This window comes from Megascapheus bottae, chromosome 14, assembly GCF_031878675.1.
Source record: "Megascapheus bottae isolate mThoBot1 chromosome 14, mThoBot2.hap1, whole genome shotgun sequence".
Lineage (NCBI taxonomy): Eukaryota > Metazoa > Chordata > Mammalia > Rodentia > Geomyidae > Megascapheus > Megascapheus bottae.
Window position 1 is genome coordinate 7303648 of NC_143522.1, and position 19194 is coordinate 7322841.

Genomic DNA, 19194 nt, shown 5'->3' on the forward strand with positions numbered 1-19194 from the left:
CTACAGATACATCTGTTTCTGTTCTGCCTATATGTCAGTGTTTCATATATAAAAGAACAAGCACTCCTCCTACCTCTCCATCCACCCCAGTTTCTTCAAGCTTAAATTTCACTCTTGGGGTCAGTGTCACCCTGCTGAGAATACATGAGATAGACACTATTATTATGACACAAAAATAATGTATTAAAGATATCATCAATAAAAGGATTTTCATAAGTAATCTAAAGATCCCAGACTGATCCAAACTTGTGTCAACAAAGAGAAGCTGTATCTATATTACTTCATTAAAGAGTATGTGTAAGAGAGCAAGCCTATGAAAGATTGCTGATACTTACAACATGGATAGTGCTTTATCCAGTTCTTTGTGGTTAGTCATGAGAAATGATACTGTGGGCCATATCTACATTATTTTTATTTCCTGAGTCATTTCAATACTTTGTCCATGATTTAAGGAAACCAGGTATCTGTCAGTGGAGGATTTTTGCTGTGAAATTGATTCTGATTCAAAAAAGATAGAGGTAGGATGCTAGAGTCCTATTTTAGCATCCTGATTTTCCCTAGGAATGAGTCACATTAAAGTTCTTTTTCTTTCTCATTGGTGGAGTTAGCTGTGGCCTAGGAGATGATAAAGCAGGGGAATGTAAACTCACATGCCCACAAGGATAGGCCATGCAATAGAAGTAGTGAAACCTGAGGTTTAAATACTTTATTAGTATATATTTTGGCTGCTGACAACTGCACCAGTCATTTTTCTTGCATATAGGTCTGCAGGTCTGTAAAAGTGGGCTTTGTTTTGTTGAAGCTGTGTCAATTTCAGAACTGCCATACTTTAGCAACAGCAGTGGGAAAATTAGAAATTTCAGATAGGAATTTCTTGAACGTGACCTATTGACATGATTTGTTTATCCTGCCTCGTTTTGTTTTGTTTTGAGAGGCAAGTTAACTAGGCTTCTGTCCTAAAGCAGGATTAAAAAAATATTGTTAGCGTATAGGTTATACACAGAGGTCTTATGGTTACATAAATCCAATAAAGTGTACATTTCTTTTTGAACAATGTTAGTCCTTTCCTCCCTGTCTCCCAGTTATTTCCTCCTATTTCCACCCACATGTTGTATCATTCATTTTCAGCTTAGGGTATAGTGAGTATTACTATTGCATTTCTTTACACTTTATCCCACCATTTCTGTGTTTCCCCTTCCCTCCCAAAGACAGAGAAAAACAAACAAACAAAAGGAAATGAAAACAAAAACAGCAACAAAGAAAACTCTTGTTTTCACTTCCTGGACTTCATTTCAATAAATTTTATTTTATATGATCAGAAGTACATAGATATTGTTGTGCCCAATATGGTTCATTGTTCCCAATATATATGGATAATTGTTCCCAATTGTACATTCACCCCTTATGCAAGAAATAAACATACTTAATAGTTTTCTAATATGTTTCACTCTGCATGTGTTTGATTTTTGTTTAACTGTGCAACTTGTCATTTCTGTGTCTTCTTATTTTTGTGCCCTTTCTCTCTGTCTCTCTGTCTCTCTGTCTCTCTCTCTGTCTCTGTCTCTCTCTCTCTCTCTCTCTGTCTCTCTCTCCTTTCCTGTTACTTAGAAATTGGTGGCTATCAATATGAAATAAGAGGGAGTGGTGGAGAGAATCCAACAAAAAATCTCTTCCACATGCTGTTGTAATTTAAGATTTTTTTTTTCATGAGATGAAATGCAACCTGGACTTTCTAAGATTTTTTTCTTTTGGTCTTAGGGTTTGGAGAGTTAGTTATTTTAAACACTGAATCCTGATGGTTTGAAGACCTGATTATATTTTTACAGAATTGTTGAGTAATCAGAGACAGGTATTGAAGTAGTAGCGGGTCATTGAAAAATGCGTAGTTTTTTGCAAGCTCTCTTGTCTCAGACACAAGCTCTCAACCGTGTAGTCTAATTTAAAATTAAAATGAGTAGGCTTTAATTTTTTTTCTGTTACTTAATTAGGTGTTCTTTCTTTGGCACTATATTTTTTCCTTTTCAAACTGATCATTAATTTTTGCTGATATTTGAGTGATTTTTCCCTATTTATTTTCTTCTTTTTAAAAAATGTTTTAGTTCTTTTTTTATTAAAGAATTTATTAACATTGATTTTTACATCATTTCAAGTGAGGTGTTTAGCAAACAGATATTCAAGAAGGGAATATCTCTATACAATCTTAATCTTTTAGTTCTTTTTAAAAATATATTTCTTATACAGGAATGTTAAAAATATTGGCCCTAATTACATGAAGCGAATTGTATTTTACTGGTATTTTCTGTGTGTGATGTTACATTCACTTTAAGTTTCCAAGAAGCAAATAACTTAGACTGTTCTGGTTTGGCATGTTTTCTTTTTCTAACCACTATTGGGATTGAAGCTGGGAACTGAATACAGCTTGAAATTTTGTGGTTTAAGTGCTAGAATTCAGGGCTAAACTGTCTGAAACTAGAAATGATTAATGTTGAAATGTTTTCATCCACTAAGTAAACCTGAAAAAATAATGAAATTTAATGCTAGGCAACCCATAACATTGCATGTGTTGTAAATTTGGGAAGTTGAAAGGGAGAGAAGACTACATGAAGAGACTATGGAATTAGAAATTAGTTATTATAGTTTAAGTGTTATTATTCAAACTGTAATCCAAACAGAAAAATCCCAAGCAAATTCAGGTATTTCTTAGTGTTACTCATATGATGTTCAATTTTCCCCAGGTGCCACTTGCATCTGGTTCTTTTCAGACTTTGAAGAGCCTGCCTGCCTGCCTGCCTTCCTTTCTTCCCTTCCTTCCTTCCTTCCTTCCTTCCTTCCTTCCTTCCTTCCTTCCTTCCTTCCTTCCTTCCTTCCTTCCTTCTTCCTTCCTTCTTTCCTTCCTCCCTTCCTTCTTTTGCCGGTCCCAGGGCTTGAACTAAGGGCCTGAGCACTGTCCGTAGGTGTTCTCAAGGCTAGAGCTCTACCACTTGAGTCACAGCTCCAGATATGGCTTTTTTTCTATATATGTGGTACTGAAGAATCTAACCCAGGTCTTCATGCATGCTAGGTAAGCACTCTTACCATTAGGCCAAACTTCTGCCATGAAGCATGTTTTCTTTAAAGATGGAATAATAAATCAAAACTTTACGTTTTCATGCTACTTGATACTTTGCTGAATATTTTGTAAACATCATATTAATTAAAATGCTGGCCTGTTTGATTTTTCCATTAAAAAAATCATAGAGCATTTCACAGTTTTCAGCTTTTCTTTCTTTTTTTGTTTTTTTTGGCCACTCCTGGCTTGAGCTCAGCACTTGAACACTTGGACTTTCTCAAGGCTAGAGATTTAGCACTTGAGCCACAGCACCACTTCTGGCTTTTTCTATGTATGTGGTACCAAGGAATCAAACCTGGGTCTTTGTGCCTGCTAGGCAAGCACTCTACCACTAGGCCAAACTTCCAGCCCTAAACTTTTAAAAGTGTAAGACTATATCTGAGGGGTGGGGATGGGGGGAGGGAAATGGGGACCAAGACATGAGAAAGGGTATCAATGTATGTGAAGTAATGCAACTTCTGTCTGGTGAATATAATGTAACCCTTCTATTAATTACAATAAAAATATATGAAAAAAAAGAATATATCTGAAACTTGCTGGCAGTTGTAGAAGGCCAGTCCTTTGTTCTGTTAGCTCAGACTCTGAAGTATAAGCATCTGTTGGTTTTTTTTTTCCCCTATCGTTGGGGCTTGAATTCTGGGCTTGAGTGCTGTCCCTGAGTGCGACAGCTCAAGGCTAGAGCTGTACCACTTGAGCCACAGCGCCACTTTCAAGCATTTGTTCTTTTTTTTTATTTTTTTGGGGATCATGGGGCTTGAACTCCGCCTGGGCACTCTCCCTGAGCTCTTCAGCTCAAGGCTACTGCCTTACTCCTGGGCCTGGGCATTATCTTTGAGCTCTTCAGCTCTAGGCTACTAACCTACCCTTGAGCCAAGTCCCACTTCTCATTTTCTAGAGGTTAATTGGAGATAAGAGTCTCAGGTTCTTTTGTGTCCAAGCTGGCTTTGAACCCTGATTCTCAGATCTCAGCCTCCTGAGTAGCTAGATTACAGGCGTGAGCCACCACACCTGGCACATTTGTTCATTTTTAAGGTCCACATTCAACTTCAACTGTCATGTTTACCTTTTTTAAATATGGTCTTATTTTTTATACTGATAAAAGGTCCTCAGTAAATAGGGAGGTGAAGAGAGAGGGTTGGCACAGGAACAGTCCCACTTCCAGCTTTTTCTGAGTAGCTTATTGGAGATGAGTTTCATGGACTTTTCTGATCTGGCTTTGAACTTCGATTCTGAGTAGCTAGGATTACAGTCATGAGCCACCAGCACCCTGCTAACAATTACTTTTTGTATGTGTATAGGTATGTGCCACTGAGGTAAAGGTATTACCAGAGAAGATATAGTTCTCCAAATAAAAGACTTTCTGAATATAAAACAACGTATATGAGGACATTTCCTGGGATAGGAATATTTTATATGAGAGTTTAGGTTGCATGTGAGTAGGATATAACTGCCTAGTGTTAGATCATACCATCTAAGCTTTCATTGAACCACAGCACCTCAAAATAAATAAAAACCAAATTGTAGCCTATGTATATGTGCATGTTGTAGTATATCAGTTGGTAGAGAGACATTTGTATAGCTCATTGAATGTAACATTTTTAAAAGGAAGAATCATTTGTACTAAACTTGAGATTATGATCCAAATGCTGAACTGTTGGCTTCAATTACAATTTAATTGAAGTGTATTACTTGAAGTGCATTAAAAACAACATCTTAAGATAGTTCCTTTCGTGAATGGATATATAACGAAGTTTAGCATGATATAGTATAGAATATAGTACAAATGATCTTTGTGGAGTATAGTGGATATTTTTGGTATCATTCGTTCAGCATTTCTATTGAATTGTTGCATTTTCCTTAAGCAATATATGTTCAGATAGAAGATGACATATCAGATGTAGAAAAGAATACATTAGGATTGTATAAATTTTGCTAATTTTTGTAAAAATCCATCTTAGGGATGACATTGTTCAAAGAGAACTGTGCTCTTAACTTTTGTAACTGTAATCCCTTTGTACATACATATACCTTTATAATAACAGTAAAAATTAAAAGCTGGGTGCTGGTGGCTCATACCTGTAATCCCAGCTACTCTGGAGGCTGAGATCTGAGGAATGCAGTTCAAAGCCAGCCTGGGCAAAAAAGTCTTATCTCCAAATAACCACCAGACAACTGGAAGTGGTGCTGTGGCTCAACGTGGTAGAGCAGTAGCCTTGAGCTGAAGAGCTCAGGGACATCACCCAGGCACAGAGTTCAAGCCCCATGACCAACCAAAACCAAAACAAAAAAGCTGTTTAACACTTCAAAAAAAATCCCACCCATCTTATTCCATTAGTATACCAATTTATTTTAACAAAGCACCAGAGGCTGGGTACTTTATAAGGTAGAGAGATTTGGCTAAGGATTGTAGTGGCCGAAGGCTCATACAGCTGGCACTGGCATTTTCCAAACCCTTACTTACCCCCAGCATCCATAGCATGATGGAGACTCACTTAGGGAAATGGCCTTATACAGAATTGACCAAGAGCATGAAGTAGCTGTGAAGAGCATGAAGTTAGTTCTGCCCCAGCCAGACCTAACTCATTCCACTAGAGCAACAATAATTCCTTCCAAGGAATCCCTACAGTTTAAAAAACTTGTTCCTTATTGTTGTTTTCACAATGTCACTGTCAATGCAAATGTGTAAATGAATACTTCAGCTTCTCTCAACTATAGTTTTTCATCAGAATTACAAAACACAGACTTAGCCCATCTCTCCCAAGGGTAGAACATAAGGAATACCAATCTGGATGCTTAGGGAAAAAGTTAATTCATTACATACAATGAATGTGTAGGGTAGCAGGGTTAGGTTCTTTTCTTACAACACAGGCTGGTTAGGACTGTTTTTGCAGCAAGTTCCTAGAAGGATTTGCTTTGTCTGTCTTACTGTGTTTATATAATTTTTAAAAATTAGATTACAGGTCCTCCAGGTTGTGGAAAAACCCAATTTTGCATAATGATGAGTGTGTTGGCTACATTACCTACCAACATGGGAGGTTTAGAAGGAGCTGTCGTGTACATTGACACAGAATCTGCATTTAGTGCTGAAAGGTAGGATATTTTATTATTTTCCATTATATTGCTTTCCTTTTATGACCTTTATACAGTGTGGAACATACAAATAACATTTACTATATTTTTAGGATTAAAAGATTTTGTAGAAATTATCCTTTAAGGCCAGAAGCTTAGCCTAGTGATAGAGTGCTCGCCTAGCATGCATGAAGCCCTGGGTTTGATTCCTCTGTATCACATACTCAGAAAAAGCTTTAGAAGTGATGCTGTGGCTCAAGTGACAGGGTGCTAGCTGTGTCCTTAAAAACAGACACAGGAAGCAGTTTATGTTTCTCTTTTCTGTCCTTTTTTTTTTTTTTTTGCCAGTCCTGGGCCTTAAACTCAGGTCCTGAGCACTGTCCTTGGGCTTTTTCAAGGATAGAGCTCTACCACTTTGAGTCACCTCACCATTTCTGGCTTTTTCTATGAATATGTGGTACCGAGGAATCGAACCCATGTCTTTGTGAATGCTACACTCTACCACTAGACCAAACTCCCAGCCCATTTTCTGTCCTTTTCTTGATGATATATAATGGGTTTGTGGAGAAGCTGTGTTTTTCAGAAGGTTTGGAAGGAAGAAGGTAAAGCAGCTGAGGAATGTTCATAGAAAATGGAGAAAGGAAAAGACTAAAAAGAAAGCGAAAAGATCAGCTACTTCAAAAGTACTTGCTATTTGGATGTAAACTGTTAGTGAGTGGACATTTATTAGCCAGGATGTATATACATCTGGAGATTGATTCGATTCTTCTGGTAAAAGTATACTTAGGTAAAAGTATACTCCTGTAACTGTGTCATTATGAATCAGATCTTCCCTTTACTTCTTTCTAAACAGTACCATTTAAAACAAATTGGCTCTGATCAAGTAAATTCCAAACTGAGTATTTTGCTTAGAGCCTATTATTTCCTTTTTTTCCTCTCTCTTGATTTTTCTCTTCTTTTTGGCTATAGACTCCTGCTGCTGGCCTATCAACTTGTGGAGTTTGTTATACCTTTGTATCATTAAAAAAGCTAAGTCCAGTGACTGACAGATAGTAACTACTCAGGAAATTTCTGATAAGTGTATTCCAGATTTTAAAATCCTTACAAAAGGAATGGGGATTCCCTAAGAAATGACTGCTTCTCAATCTAAAGTGGGAAACTTGGAGTCTATAACAGTATGTTAGATAGTACGGAAGCAAGTAAAAAACTGCAGTGTTAAGCTGGGCTTGGTAGCTCACCTTCTAATCCTAACTGCTCAGGAGGCTGAGGTCTGAGGACCGTAGTTCAAATCTAGCCTGGCATGAAAGTCAATGAGACTCTTATCTCCAATTAACCACTCAAAAATCGGAAGTGGCGCTGTGGCTCAAGGGGTAGGGTAGTAGCCTTGAGTTGAAGAGCTCAGGGACAGCAGGCAGTCCCAGAGTCCAAGCCCCACAATGGACAAAACCAAAAAAACAAAAGCAAAAACAAAACTGCAGGGTCCAAACAACTCAAAAGTCAACATGAAGAGCCTCTGCTGGCCAAAGATGAAGTAAGTTGAATGTCAATAAGAATAAAAAGGGAAGCTGGGCGCAATGGCCTATGCCTGTACTCCTAGCTACATTGGAGGCTGAGATCTGAGGATCGAGGTTCAAAGCCAGCCCCTGCACAAAAGGATCTGAGACTCTTATCTCCAATTAACCTCTAGAAAATGGGAAGTGGGGCTTGGCTGAAGAGTAGGTAGAAAGCCTTGAGCTGAAGAGCTCAGGGACAGCACCCAACCCTAGTTCAAGTCTCATGACCCCTCCCCCCAAAAAAAAGAATAAGAAAGGAATTAAGGCCAGGTGTGGTGACTCACACCTGTAATCCTAGTACTCAGGAGGCTAAGGTCTGAGGATCATGGTGAAAGCCAGCTTGGGCACTAAAGTCTATAATACTCTTATCTCCAATTAACCACTAGAAAACCGGAAGTGGTGCTGTTGTTCAAGGGGTAGGGCAGTAGCCTTGAGCTGAAGAGCTCAGGGACAGTGCCCAAGCCCAGAGTACCCAGGACTGACAAAAAGAAAGACAGAAAGACAGACAGAAACAAAGAAAGAATAAAAGAAATTAAGACATGAAATACTTGACTTCATGAGAGTTAAGAAGGAACTAGTTAGGCTAGGAGTTTGGCCTAGTGGTAGAGTGCTTGCCTGGCATGCATGAAGACCCTGGTTTGATTCCTCAGTGCCACACACATAGAAAAAAGCCAGAAGTGGTGCTCTGAGTAGAGTTCTAGCCTTGAAAAAGCCTAGCGACAGTGCTCAGGCCCTGAGATTAAGGCCCAGGACTGGGGGGGGGAAAAAAGAGAAGGAGCTAGTTAATTATCAATGAAGAATTATGGAGAAGTTACCTATTATTCTGATAATTTTTAAAAAATCCTCTTCTATATGAACTGTATTACTGAAAAGCAAATAGCTTTTTTTATGGAAGGATTTCAGTACTAAGTGAATAAGGGATGGCAGAATATCCCCAAATGGCAAGACCAAACAATCTAATAGATCTAGGCATTGAATATCAAAGGCTGCTAGAATTATGTGAAAACATTGAACATCGTTGAGGTCTCTTCTGCTGGAAGGAAAACTAAGTATGAGTATGATCAAGCCTTCAGACCAGCTTCCAGTTTATAAAATAGAGAAGAGAGAAACATAATCTACATTGGAGAGATGTAATCAACAAACTACAAACTGTGGGAAATGACAGAACAAAAATCTGGTGTCACCAGGATTAATTCCAAATGAATCAAAGACCTTGAGGTATGGGCAGATACCCTGAAAACATTACAAGAAGGAATAGGAGATACACTAGGCCTCCTTGGTACAGGTTGAAACTTTCTTAATAAACCCCAGAAACATAACAAATTAAAGTTTGGACAAATGGGACTGCATTAAACTGCAGAGCTTCTGTATGGCAAAGGATATAGCTAGCAAGTTAAATAGAAAGCCCCATAGAATGGGAGATCTTCACTAGCCATACAACAGACAAAGGCCTCATATCTAAAATATACCTACAGCTAAAAAATTGAATCTCTCCAAAACAAATCTTCAAAGAAACAACCATCCCATTAAAAGGTGGGCTAAAGACTTAAAGAGAGACTTCTCTGAAGAAGAAATAAGGATGGCCTATAGACACATGAAGAAATGCTCGACGTCTCTGGCCATAAAAGAAATGCAAATCAAAACAACTTTGAGATTCTACCTCACTCCAGTTGGAATGGCCATGATCAAGAAATCTAATAACAACAGATGCTGGTGGGGATATGGCCAGAAGGGATCGCTACTACACTGTTGGTGGGAGGTAAACTCTTTCAACCACTATGGAAAGCAGTATGGCGATTTCTCAAAAGACTAAACATAGAGCTCTCCTATGACCCAGCAATTCCACTTGGCATTTACCCAAAGGTCCAGAAACAAGAACATACTAAAGCCACTAGCACAACGATGTTCATTGCAGCACTATTTACCATAGTGAAGGTATGGAACCAACCCAGATGCCCCTCAGTAGATGATTAGATGAAGATGTGGTATTTATACACAATGGAATTCTGTGCAACCATCAGAATGAATGACATCACCCCATTTGTAAGGAAATGGAAAGACTTGGGAAAAAATCATATTAAGTGAGTAAACCAGACCCAAAGGAACTTAGGCTCAATGGTTTCCCTCATTTGTAATAATTAGTACACATCTAGGACTCTCCTAGCAGAGAATTACAATATCTCATAACCTAGGTACATGAGGTCATGTAGGATGAGACTAAATGAAAGGATCTCTAGGATATGGAAACAAGAGCTTTATCTTATGTGATTGTTGTTCTTAATGTAGTATGTTATTTCTCTTCTCTCTTGTTGCCCTTTGGTTAATCTCATATTGTTACTGTATCTGACTTTGTTATCTGGTATATTGTATATACATTTATTTGCTTATTTGAAATAGGAAAGGGAAGGGTGAAAACAAGATGATTGGGAGTGGGTGGGGGAAGGAAATGGGGACAGAAACATGAGAAGAAGTATCAATGTGGGAGAAGTAATGCACCTATTATCTGGCGAATGTAACTGTAATTCCTCTATACATTACCTCGACAATAAAAAATAAAATTAAACTCACTTTTTAAAATATATTTTTATTGTAATTAATAGCAGGGTTGCATGATATTTGCCAGATAAATGGTGCATTAATTCCCACACATTGATACCCTTTCACATGTCATGGTCCCCATTTCCCTTCCCCCCTCCCCCACCCCTCATCTTGTTTTCCCCCTGTTCCCTATTAAACTCACTTTTAAAAACAAAAAACAAAACATGGTGTCAGCCATGCTGGTGGCTGTAATATTAGCTACTCAGGAGGCTGAGATCTGAGGATCATGATTCAAAGCCAGCCAGCCCACACTGAAAGTGAGACTCTTATCTCCACGGAGAGAGGAGAAAAGAGGAAGAAATTAAAACTATTTGTTTAAACTGTATGAAAGAGGCAAGGCTCATGATAGAATACCTCCCTAGCAAACATGAAGCCTTGAGTTCAAACACTATTATATATATTTTCTCCAAGCTTTTAGAGTTTGCCAGACCTATTCTCACCTTATTTCCTTCTTCAATTTTATGCCTGATAGTTCTTCATTTTTCTTAAACTGTTCAGTAAGTTGCATTGCAGAAGTGCTCTGTTCTCACCCACTGTCCCACTGGATATCCTTCCCTTTCCTCTTCTTTCCCTCTTTCCTTTTTTCCTCTCTGTATGACATTGCCATATCCTTAGTTCTTAAAACAATGCCTAATATAAATGTTGAGTACCTAAGTCTTGTGTATCCTTTCAAAGGAACCCATTTTACAAGGTGTCCACTAGGTGGCACTGTTTTGGCATGGGAGTCAAAGATAACTTCTTTTCTGTTACTTGCCCTAATGAAGCATATAGAATACTTACGCATATGATACATTTGTGTTTAGTTTTGATTTATAGTTTTCATATTTTCTAAAATAAAAACATTTAGAGCATATAGAAAACTGTGGTATATTGATGTGCAAACAACCATACACTACAGGTATTGAACATGGTAATTGGATAGAAGTAGAAATACATATATATATATGCATATATATATAAAATATATAATATATATCACCAGTTCTACTGAGAGGATATTATAAGCCAAGTGCAGTGGCTCACACCTGTAATCCTAGTTATTCATGAGGCTAAGATCTGAGAATCAAGGTTCAAAGCTAGCCCAGACACAAAAGGACCTGAGACTCCTATCTCCAATAAACTTCTAGAAAATGGGAAGTGGGGCTTGGCTCAAGGAGGGCAGTAGCCTTGAGCTGATGAGTTCTGGGACAGCGCCCAGGTGGAGTTCAAGCCCCATGACCCACAAAAGGAAAAAAAAAAAAAGAAAAAAAATTATTGGTTACTTATTTCTTTCTTCTCTTTTGTTGTTTTAGGTGTTTTCCTTTCCTTTCTGATTATAGCATATGAAATAAATTTATTTTGTTTAACCATTTAAAGTGACCCATCTCTTCTGGGAACTCTTAACTGTTTAGAGATAAAAACAGTGTCTTCTTTTATTGTGTGTCTCCAAATGGAATATAAAATATAGGATGTTTTTTGTGTTTACAGTCTCTCCTCCCAGGCCCCTTAGATGGCTAAGTACTAGGGTGATAACGTGCCATTTTAACTGGAAGACAGTTATACTCCAACAGTTGTATTTTTAACATCTTAAGCCCTACACATTTGTTATTTCTCATAGTGCTTCCCATGTCTTGCTGATGATAGCTGCCTGTTTCAGCTTGTGACTCTTGTACACTCAGCACACCTCATATCATTAGATCTACCCTTGATGTCACAATTTCATGTTTAGAAGTCATTTTTCCTTTGCTCTCAAACAACTGGGAAACATTAATTTGTCTAGATAACAGTATTGTTTGTTAGGTAAATGATACCAGATTTTTTGTATGAATTAAATTTTAATTGAGAAAGCATTTTTTTTTAACCAGTCCTGGGGCTTGAACTCAAGGCCTGAGCAATGTCCTTGGGCTTTCTCAAGCTAGAGCTCTACCACTTGAGCCACAGCACTACTTCTGGATTTTTTTTTCTATGTATGTGGTACCAAGGAATCGAACCCTGGTCTTCTTGCATGCTAAACAAGCACTCTACTACTAGGCCAAACTCCTAGTCCCAAGAAAGGAAATTTTTTAAAGCAATGAGACTCATATCTGATTATTAAAATGATTCTGTGCCCTATTTGTTCAGGTACATTTTGTGCATTTTGGAAAATGAAAGGCTTTTCTTATTTACTAATGTATCTATAGCTGTGAGGCAAATATTATTTATTAAACATTTATTCCCAAGAAAATAAATCTTTGAGACATATTGCTTACTCAAGATTAGATGAGACCTAAAAGCCCTTGCTGGTCTCATTTTCTGACAGCTACCCTTTGGAAAAGGACAGATCACACTCAAGGCTTATATTTTCAGTGATTTTGCTTAAACCTTCTCTATTGATAAAGCAGTTTAGGAGTTTCTCATGTAAAATTCATGAGAGGTTCAGAAGAATTGATTCTTTTCTCCTGTGCCCTTTTCCCCATCTAGGCTGATTGAGATAGCAGAATCCCGCTTTCCCAGATATTTCAACTCTGAAGAAAAGTTAATTTTGACAAGTAGTAAAGTTCATCTTTACCGGGAACTTACCTGTAATGAAGTTCTGCGACGGTATGCTATTTTTATTTGTTTGTTTTAAATTTTATTACTTTAGTAATGCTTTAAAAATTCCTTTAAATGTGAAAGGGTATCAATGTATGTGAATTAATGCACTTTCTATCTGGCAAATATCATGTAACCCTTTTATTAATTACAATGAAAATATATATTAAAAAATTCCTTTAAAAAATCTTTTATTTTTCATGTTGAGTAAAGGAAAAAATGTTCTCATGTATGAGAACTGTGGGAAATAAATCAGAGAAGTAACATAAGAAGTAACTTAGAGAAGACTAATTTGCTGTTGTTTTAAAGTTTTAAAAAAATGAACTTTTTTCTTTTGGGGGGGTGTGGTTAGTCCTGGGGCTTGAACTCAGGGCCTAGGCACTAACTCTTAGCTTCTTTTACTCAAGGCTGGTGCTATACCACTTGAGCCACATCATCATTTCCAGCTTTTGCTAAGTAGTTTATTGGAACTAAGAATCACTTTTTAACTTAGGTTTTAACTTTGTGTATTATTTTTTAAAATTCTGCTTTTGTAGGATTGAATCTTTAGAAGAAGAAATTATTTCAAAAGGTGTTAAACTAGTGATCGTAGACTCCATTGCATCTGTGGTCAGAAAGGAGTTTGACACACAACTTCAAGGCAATATGAAAGAAAGGAACAAATTCTTGGCTAAAGAAGCATCTTTACTAAAATATTTGGCAGAGGAGTTTTCAATCCCTGTAAGTTTTTCTTTCACCCTCATTTATCTTTCTTTTCTATTAACATCGTTGATTTATGTCATGTAATAAAATAGAGGAAAATGTAAAACAGACGATTTTTTAAAAGGTAGTTCAGTACACTTGCAATAGTAAATTTTCTTAAATTACTTCATTTGCTGAGATTATTTTACCCTTTTAATAATTTGAGACAGAGATTGATTTAATCGTTTATAGTTTGCAGTTACAATAGATACTCTATTGCTGTTCACTTATTGTGTATGTTTTGTGTCATATTTGTCACAGACAGATAACTATTAAGTAGTAAAATACTATGGGCTAGCCTACACCTAGTTTTATGAAGTTCCTTTTCCTGTACTAATTGTCAGTTTGATAAATATTTTAGAACTAGATCCTGTGTTGTTGTGTTCAGTACTCTTTTATATACAGTTATGTTCAATACTTTTACATACAGTAAGATTTGGTTTGCCACAGAATCAACCATTAAGGTATGTTTGGAGCTCTGGTAATGAAAACACCAGTAGGGAAATCTGGAACGATTCAGCATTGCTGTCAGTTGTGGGTCTGTTATCAGGGAATCTGAAGATGAGGCAATATTGCAAGGGTTTGTGGGTATAAACTGTAATTCTTAAGCAAGCCTTACTTTCACCTGCCAGCTTGTGGGAGGGTTTTATTTCTATAGCCACACAACATTTAGTATTATTAAGCTTTTCTTCTTTCTCCTTCCTTCCTTCCTTCCTTCCTTCCTTCCTTCCTTCCTTCCTTCCTTCCTTCCTTCCTCTCTTTCTGTCTCTTTCTTTCTCTTCCCCCTCTCTCTCTATCTCTGTAAGACTTTTGCCTCTAGTTTCCTGTGAGATTTTCCTTTTTGGATACTTTTGTAGTAAGGATTTCCCTGACCATGTACATCCCTCACAAATCTCTTTTTCTATGCTTTACAGTTATCCATAACAGTTTTTAGACTAGTATATTCATATGTTTATTGCTTGGATGTTCCTTTTACTCTATAGAACTGTTACAGGATCCTTGTGTACTTTTTTTTTTTTTTTGCCAGTCCTGGGGCTTGAACTTGGGCACTTGGGTACTTAGGAATGGGACACTGCCCTTGAGCTTTTTCAAGGCTAGCAATCTACCCTTTGAGCCACAGCACTACTTTGGGCTTTTTCTCTCTTATATTTTATTTTTTTTGGTTTTTAATTTTTTAATTGTAATTAATAGAAGGGTTATATTCACCAGATAGAAGGTAAATTACTTCACATATATTGATACCTCTTCTCATGTATTTGTCCCCATTTCCCTCCCTCTGCTCCCTTCCCTCATCTTGTTTTCCCCCCTTCCCTTTCCTATTTCAAATAAACAAATAATCATATATACAATATACCAGATAACAAGGTAAAATGCTGTAACAATATGAGAATAACCAAGGGACAACAAAAGAGATGAGAACTAACATAGTACATAAAAATATGGAACGCTTCACAAATTTACATGTCATCCTTGCACAGGGGCTATGCTAATCTTCTCTGTATCGTTCCAGTTTTAGTATATGTGCTACTGAAGTGAGTACACTTCTGGCTTTTTCTGTGTGTCTAGTACCAAAGAATCAAACCCAGGGCTTCATGCATGCTAGGCAAGCACTCTACCACTAGGCCATACTCTCGGCCTGTTTTTGTCTACTTTAACTGTGTTAGTGCCTAACACATAGCAGGTACTGATATTAAGAAATTTCTGGCTGGGGCATAGTGTTCAGTACCCAGGCCCTGAGTTTAAGCCCCAGAACTGGCCAAAAAAAAAAAAAAAAAAGAGAAATATTTCTGAATATATGAGTTGCAGACTTGGTTTTTCTTTTTAGTCTTTAATTCTTTCTTTCTTTCTTTCTTCCTTCCTTCCTTTCTTCCTTTCTTTCTTTTTTAATTTCTTTCCTTCTTTCTTCTTTTGTTGGTAGTGGGGCTTGAATTCAGAGTCTAGGTGCTGTCCTTGAGCTCTTCTGCTCAAGGCTAGCACTCCACTACTTGGAGCCACAGTGGTACTTCCAGTTTTCTGGTGGCTAATTGAAGATTAAAGACAGAATCACTGGCGCCTGCCCCCCCCCTAAAAAAAAAAGGATTCTTAAGTTTAGAAGAGGCTGTTAACTATCTGGACTTATCAGAAATCAAAGAAGGAGGAGAAGAGATTCTCTTAGTCTAGTGGAACTAGTTTAATAGGTGGATGTCTGACAGCTTCTGAGGGTTCAGTGGGAAACAATGCATACTAGCCTGTTCTCTAACATTTTGGCACACAATATGTCCTTTTGTTTAAGTACAAGTGAACTGTAATATTTAACAATATGAAAATAAGTAGTGTATAGTATTTATATTTGATTTTGCTTATGATATGGGTGTATATGTACATATATTTGTGAATGTACCTTCATGTATGATGATTCCACCTTCTCTCTCCATAATTGTATTGTATATAGAAAGATAGTAAAGATATAGAAGACCCAAATTACATAATCAAAAACTTAATCTAATTGACATTTGCAGAATATATCAATGTTAGGAGAATATGCATTCCTTTCAAGTACTCATGGGATGTTCAAGTACTCATAAGGATGTTCTCCTTATGCTTTGCTTGCTTGTGAGTAAACACATTCTCCATTGCAAAATTCATCCTTTCAGTAAATGGCAGAAAGAATGGACCTAATACGGTAACATTCCTGTTATACAGTTTTACTCAGCAATATGAAAGAATAAACTAGAGATATAAACAACAGAAGTACCTATATTAGAGAAAGAAGCCACACTCAGATGGCCTTGGGCTTCCTAGATGAACACTGTATGCCTGTTGAACTATATCCTTACCCATACAGCATCGTGAAAAACTGTGAAAATGAAGATCAGGTCAGTGATATAGAAGCTGGGACTGGGTAGAGAGACTGGGTACAGATATGTAGGAGAACACTTTTTGGAATGATGGAAATATCCTATATCTTAGTGATAATTTTGGTACGTCATTTTGAGTGTTTCCCCAAATTATGGCTGTATACCCAAAGACTGTTGTGTATGTATGCACATTTCATTTTAAGAAATAAGAAGCCCTACTATGTGCAGCCTGTTGTCATAGCTACTTGGGAGATAGAGATTATGCTGTTGAAGTTCATGGCTAGCCCATGCATAAAAATAAAAGTTCTTGGGGCCAGGAGTTTGGCCTAGTGGTTAAAGTGCTTGCCTAGCATGCATGAAGACCCGAGTTCAATTCCTCAGTACCACATACGTAGAAAAAAGCCGGAAGTGGTGCTGAGGCTCAAGTGGTAGAGCTCTAGCCTTGAGAAAGTCCAAGGACAGTGCTCAGGCTCTGAGCTCAAGCCCAGGACTGGCAAAAAAATAATAAACATAAAAATAAAAGTTCTTGAGGGCTGGGAATGTACAGTGCTTGCCTAGCATGTATGAAGCCCTGGGTTTGATTCCTCAGTACCACATACACAGAAAAAGCCAGAAGTGGCAATGTGGCTCAAGTGGCAGAGCACTAGCCTTGAGCAAAAAGTGTCCCGGGATAGTGCCCAGGCCTTGAGTTCACGCCCCAGGACTGGCCAAAAAAAGAAAGAAAAGAAAAGAAAGAATTCTTGAGGTTTCATGTCAAGCCGTGGTGGCATGATGTGTGCCTGTTATCCTCCTTCCTCCTTATGGCAGAAGCACAGCTGCTGGGTGAAATGACATGCTCCTGTCAGCCCCAGTGATGCTCCCAGACTGGTCAGCCCAGGCATAGAGACTCTATCTGAAAAACAGTCCATGCAAGAAAGGGACTGGAGGTGTGGCTGAAGTGGTAGAATGTCTGCCTGGCAGCACGATGCTGTTGCCCTGAGTTCCTGAGTTCAAGCTATAGTACTGCCAGAAAAAAGAAAAAAAGAGAAGAAAAAAGAAGCTTTTAATGCCAGAGGATGTCACGATTTTTTCTTTCTCTGGTTTAAATTTTCTGTAACCTCAAGTACGTGTTTGCTTAATTAGTGAACTTCATTTCAGCAGCTAGGCTTTGGCCTAGCCCACTTTCTAAAAAATTGCTATAATCGTCACAATTCATAGACAACATTAAAAATCTGTTAAAATACCAGTCTGTGATGCACTGTAATAGCCTGCATGAAGACTTAAAAATAAGAAACAAAATAGTTTCTTCGCCTCTTGTTAATTTTTCTTTGTGGAACATTTTTTTAAAGCCATGTTTTTGTTGTTGAACCTATTTGGACAGCTAGTGAATACTGCTGGCATATTAGAATCTGCTTGAAATGTAGTAATCCTTAACGAACATGCTGAGACATGTCCTTAAAATTTTAAATTTATTTCAATTTAAGTTCAGGTGGTTTCAATCTCGAAAGTGAAGTCAGTAATTTGTATTTTATTTATTTTAGTAGTACTGTGGATCAAATATCTAGGCAAGTACTCTATCTCTGACCTCTATCCCTAACACCAGTAACTTGTGCTTTAAATTAATGACTACTTTCTGAGTGATTTGTGTACTTGTAAACATCTAAGAACAAATGTTCTCCCTCAAAGTTGCAGAAAACCTGATTTCTCAAGCTCTTTTTTTGTTCTCTTCATCAGTAGTGTATAATAAGATTTATTAGTCAAGATTTAGATCTTCACATTTTATTGGTGTTATAGAAATTGACAAAAACTCTGTGGAATAGTTTATATGAGAAAAACCTTTAAAAAATAGGGTGAAGGAAAAAAAAAAGGGGGCCGGGAGTTTGGCTTAGTGGTAGAGTGCTTGCCTAGCATGCACGAAGACCCGGGTTCGATTCCTCGGTACCACATACATAGAAAAAAGCCGGAAATGGTGCTGAGGCTCAAATGGTAGAGCTCTAGCCTTGAGAAAGTCCAAGAACAGTGCTCAGCCCCTGAGCTTAAGCCCAGGACTGGCAAAAAAAAAAAAAAAGAAAAAAAAATAGGGTGAAGTAGTACATAGAATTCTGAATTTTAGAGACTTTTAGTGCCCTAAAGGGGTTTTAAATTTATGACATTTGGTCCCATAGATGGCTTGATTCCTTTTTCCAAGTTTCAAGATGTTCAGGTTAATAACATCTTGAAACCTTAGGAATATTCAGAGCATGTTGAAGTTACAGGAAACTGGAACAGGGTTATTATTATTTTTTCTGACATTTTATTATGGTGACTTACTTCTTTAGAGCTGTTTCTGATTAATAACACTAAGGACTTAAGATAACTTTTTCTTTTATAATATTTGTGGAGATTTTGATTTTTACTTATTTGGAACCCTATTAAGTATTAATCTTTTTTTTTTTTTTTGGTGGTTGTGGGACTTGAACTCTGGACCTGGGCGCTGTCCCTTAACTCTTCAGGAGCTGTGCATATTTTCTTCTGGACTTTCTTACGCATTTCCTCTTTGCTGATGTTAACTTCTATCTTTTGGCATAGACATAAGACATAGAGATAGTTCATTGGCATAGACAGAGATAGTTCATTGGCATAAGACATAGAGATAGTTCATTGGCATAATACATAGAGATAGTTCATTTGGTATAGACATAAGACATAGATAGAGATAGTTCATTGAATAGAATATTAAGTAATCCGAGTCCTTCAAGCAAATCTTTTAAGCTACAGG

General features: G+C 37.4%; 1 protein-coding gene and 1 non-coding gene across 3 annotated transcripts in view; one reads left to right on the top strand and one right to left on the bottom strand.

Moving 5' to 3' along the window:
• Positions 1-19194, top strand: part of Rad51b (RAD51 paralog B) — a 494664-nt gene that overhangs the window by 11072 nt on the left and 464398 nt on the right. For both annotated transcript variants that reach the window (XM_090344342.1, XM_090344343.1), the window contains exons 5-7: positions 6063-6199; positions 12769-12888; positions 13416-13599. In XM_090344342.1, coding sequence (XP_090200468.1) covers positions 6063-6199; positions 12769-12888; positions 13416-13599 — 441 coding nt within the window. The remainder of the gene's footprint in view (positions 1-6062; positions 6200-12768; positions 12889-13415; positions 13600-19194) is intronic.
• Positions 15054-15160, bottom strand: LOC150054602 (U6 spliceosomal RNA). Its single transcript, XR_016537738.1, has one exon. It is a non-coding gene; the product is annotated as a U6 spliceosomal RNA (small nuclear RNA).